This window comes from Hordeum vulgare, chromosome 7H (genome assembly GCF_904849725.1).
Source record: "Hordeum vulgare subsp. vulgare chromosome 7H, MorexV3_pseudomolecules_assembly, whole genome shotgun sequence".
Classification (NCBI taxonomy): domain Eukaryota; kingdom Viridiplantae; phylum Streptophyta; class Magnoliopsida; order Poales; family Poaceae; genus Hordeum; species Hordeum vulgare.
Genome location: NC_058524.1, coordinates 615,836,803 through 615,841,127, shown reverse-complemented (window position 1 = coordinate 615,841,127; position 4,325 = coordinate 615,836,803). Strand labels below are relative to the sequence as shown.

At 39.6% G+C, this 4,325-nt stretch overlaps 1 protein-coding gene across 1 annotated transcript; it reads left to right on the top strand.

Annotated features, from left to right (window-relative positions):
* The first annotated feature begins 1,175 nt into the window (after positions 1–1,175).
* Positions 1,176–4,325, top strand: LOC123410164. Its single transcript, XM_045103060.1, has 4 exons — positions 1,176–1,329; positions 2,640–2,698; positions 2,780–3,705; positions 3,997–4,325. Exons 2-4 carry the CDS (start codon positions 2,656–2,658, stop codon positions 4,090–4,092), a joined length of 1,065 nt encoding a protein of 354 aa, XP_044958995.1. The 5' UTR covers positions 1,176–1,329; positions 2,640–2,655; the 3' UTR covers positions 4,093–4,325.

The window sequence follows — 4,325 nt, the reverse complement described above, 5'->3', positions numbered from 1 at the left end:
ACAATAAAATGTTTCCAATTTTTGAAAAATGTTTGTACAATAAGAATAGTCCACGATCTCAAATACAATTCCATGTATTAAAAATTATTAAAGACATTTAACAAAATGCTTTCTAATTCAAAATATGTTAATGCATTTAAAAATGTCTTAAAACTTTAAAAATAGCTAATGCCTGTTTTGGTAGTTTTTTTTATTTAAAATTTTCCGTTCCATTTTTTTGTTTATTCATAATTTAAATAATTTAGAATTACAAAAACTTTTGCATATTAAAAAATATTAATTTTGAATTAAAATGCTGACGAATTTTTATTTTCAATTAAAAATAGGATTCAAAAAAGCGCCGGATTTTTATATTTTTTTGGAAAATTACAAAACAATGTCCATGAATTCAATAAATATATTACTGATTTATAAAAATGTTTTGTTTATTCAGAAAAACTTCATGTGTTTCAAAAAATGTTTGTGAATTTAAAATAAAATCCTCCAACATCATAAATTATGTTCGTCTTTTCTTAAATTGGTCGCCAATTCAAAAGAAAATATTTAAACTCATTCGAAATATAAAAAATAGTCATGATTTTTAGTAAATGTTTGTAAATTGTAAAAAATGTTCTCGATTTTAAAATTGTTCCCATATTTGTAAAATTGTTCATGGAAGATCTAATATATGTAGTTAAATATTTATGCTTCTAAGTCTTTGTAACAATATACCTGTGTGAATTTTAAAGAATTAACTGTTGGATGGATCGAATTATTATTGTATGTTTTTTAAAAAGCATTTCTTGAAATTCAGAATAAATCTGTGAGTTTCCAAGAATTTTGACAACCATGATATATATTTTTTAAAAATGTAAATATTGCTTCAACTTGTGAATAAATTTAAAAGAAGAAACATTTCTTGTATTTGTGTATAAAATTTCTAAATCAAACGATGATATGTGAACAAAATGTGATCATCATCATTGGAGATTATGTTTTTTTTTCTTCCGTGACAACGCACGGGTCATTTCACTAGTATTTGTAACTACAATTCTAAAGTAATCACCAAGACAAGTATAAGGAAGTACGGTGAATTCTTCTCAATTGAAGACGAAAGAAAGCGGATCTGCGAAGGCCCCTCTGGCTCTGTTCCTCTCCCGTCCAAGTAGACTCCTCCGCCGTCCACCGGACCACCGCTCGCCGGCCGTGCCGTCGCCGGGCCTCCCCCTCCCACGACGCCTCTCTCGGGTGTCGGCCCGTCGCCGGAGCGGTGTGCCCCAGGGCAACATCGTCGCCCAGCCCAGGACCCATCTCTCTCTCCCGCCGATTCCTCGGCCGCCGCCGCCACAGGTTCGGCCTCTGTAACCGCGTTAGTCGTTCGTTACTGCATACGCCCAGCAACCACCGATGCGGCGATTTGTATTTCCGAGCATCATGATCCCACCATTGCTAGCTACGATGCCCGCAACTCACCATCGAGCATGCGGTTCCTGAAGACCGTGATTCCCCGTTCCTGAAAAGCCCCGTCTCAACTGGGGGGCAGAGCCTTCCGCAATCGAGTCTAGGCACGGTCTTATCCCATCTTCTAGTAATTTGTCAAGCTAGGGGGTACCCTTGCTTTTTTTTTTTACAGCATACAGTCCTCTTGTTTTAGCATCACATTGTTACCAAATGGCATGTAAAAAGCGGGGCACTTGTTTGCATTGCAATGCCTTGTACTCCCTCCGTTCCTAAATATAAGTCTTTTTAAGAGATTTCACTAGGGGTCTATATACGGAGCAAAATGAGTGAATCTACACTTTATATTATGTCTATATGCATCCGTATGTAGTCCATTAGTGGAACCTCTAGAAAGACTTATATTTAGGAACGGAGGGAGTAGTATCTACAAAAAGTCTCTGTGTTGTCGTGTGTGGCGGATAGAGTGGCTCGTGCATGAACTTGTCATAAAAGATGTGTGTCCAATCCATGGCTTCGGCACGGATGAGTGACTGGTGTGCATTCTATTCTTGCTATTGTGCTGACTGAGTGAGTGAGTGAGTGGTGTAGCATTTATCTGAGCTAATAACTGGCTGGCTAATTATAGGAAATTCTAAACGTTGCATCTTACCCCCCCTCTCAGTCAGTTTAATAATAGATAGAGAGGTCAATCCCTTGCTTGCTAATTATAGGAATATTCTAAACGTTGCCTTTTGTCCCCGATCTGTCAGTTTTCCCTAGAGCGAGGCAGTCTCTTGATCCATCTGGACCCGATCCCTTTGCTGGTAAGGGAACCTGTCCTGCCTGGATTGCTCTTTGTTTGTTTTGCTCTCTTGTTGCCTCTGCTGTCAACAATTAAATCATTTTTCCTTCGAATTTCAATCCCAGTCGACGCCTTTCCATCCCACGGCCCGTGTTTTGCAATTTCGATACTATCTGATTGATTTTTGTTTACAATTTGTTTTTTTCCTTTATTTTGAAATGTTTATTCACAATTCCTGGCCGGAAATAGTACCACCCAGGCGCGGAGCCAGGGCCTTCAGATCAGACTGGAAAATGCATCTTAGAATTTTAAGCTTCTTCTGTTGTTGATCATGGTCCTTTTTTTCTCTTTCTTTTTAGAGTAACAGGGAGATCAGTTGATCCTGGTCCTGACTATGTTGCTTGTCATGCATCTGTAGGTGATCACAGGTTGAAATGGACCCTTCAGTTGCCGATCCTGGACCAACCAAGGATGAAGGTCAGCAACACATATCAGAATGACGGACGTTGTTTGTCAACTTTAAGTCACTGATGGTGAATCCAAGTTATGTGTTTGCAGGTGTTGGATCTAAGGGGGCAATGGATCTTCCAGTTGCCGATCCTGGACCGGTGAGGGATGAAGGTGAGCTTCTCCAGTGCCCGTATTGTGATTCCGAAGCAATGCACAAACTAGCACAATTCTTGCTCCCTGGTTTGGCTGCGGTCTGTGTCGACGGTACGACGGGTGATCTGTTCAGGAGCCCATCTGTTGTTGCCGTTGACCTCAGGAAAGAAATGGTGGACTACATTACGCAAAGAAGTGAAACGTTCATAGCTGATGCTCTCATTGAATCGGAGGTGGAACAAAACACTGAGAATGAGATGCCAGATGACCCTTATGAGATCATATCAATCTTCATGGATGATTTCAGTCGCACGAAAAGAAACATCATCGGCCATGTCTCTGGGTGGTTGTTGAGCGATAGCCGTGAAGATAAGATCGATGACTTTGTCCAAGAAATGGATATGACCCGCTTCTGGCCACTAGAAAGGAGAGAAGCAATCGCCGAGGTCCTCCTCAAGAATGTGGACATTAAAACCAAGTTCCACTGCCCTGAGAAATATGAAGATGAAGAACGTCTTGCTCATCACAAGGCACAGTGTAGCTTCAGGCCTGTCACTTGCCCGAACGATGGATGCCGAGCGAAAGTTTCTGTACGGTGCATGCAGGATCATGATGCAGCTTGTCTCTTCAAGATCCTTCAGTGCGAGCAGAACTGCGAGAAACGGCTTCTGAGGCGTGATATGGATAGACATTGTGTTACTGTCTGCCCCATGAGGCCCATGAAGTGCCCTTTCGGCTGTGATTCTTCGTTCGCTGAACATAACCTTGAGGAGCACTGTTCAGAGAGTCTTCAGCAGCACCTGCTTAAGGTCCTTCAGGTGGTTCACAAGAAAGGTTTTACGGCTGATCAGCTGAACGACCGCGCTTTAGAGCTGGAGAAGGTTAGGCTTTTGATCTTGCAATTTGCAAAGTGTAACATATCTTTCTTTACTACCCTTCTATTTGCATTTGAAGATTGTCATAAATAAATAAATATGTTTGAAACAAATGAATGGACTGAACATATATATTATTACTAAAATGATATGTACTTTCTACAGTGTGAAGATCGTGTTAAACTGGCTCATATTGTCATAAATATTTCTTATAAATAAATAATATAATATATAACTTTGAAACAAATGAATAGGCTGAACGCATGTTATTACTAAAATGATCTGTACTTTCTGCAGTCTGAAGATCGTGGTAAACTGGCTAAAGCTTGGGATGCAAGATCTCTTACTAATATTGTGAAGGATCTTGAAGCAAAGAAGAAACCATCAAGTTGATTAGCTTGAAGGATCTTGTAATATACGCCAGGAATGTGAGCTGGATATTGGCATGGATTAGTTGCAGAGTTGTTTCTACTTTAAGTATATAGTGAAGTAACCTAAAATTTGAGTTTCTCTATCACAGCCTTTATTTTCTTCTGATTTTGCACACAATGAGTTAGGTTTTTCCAGCATATTTTTGTTCGAAGGGAAATTGATCCAGTTTTTTAAGATGCATTTTTTTCCTGTTA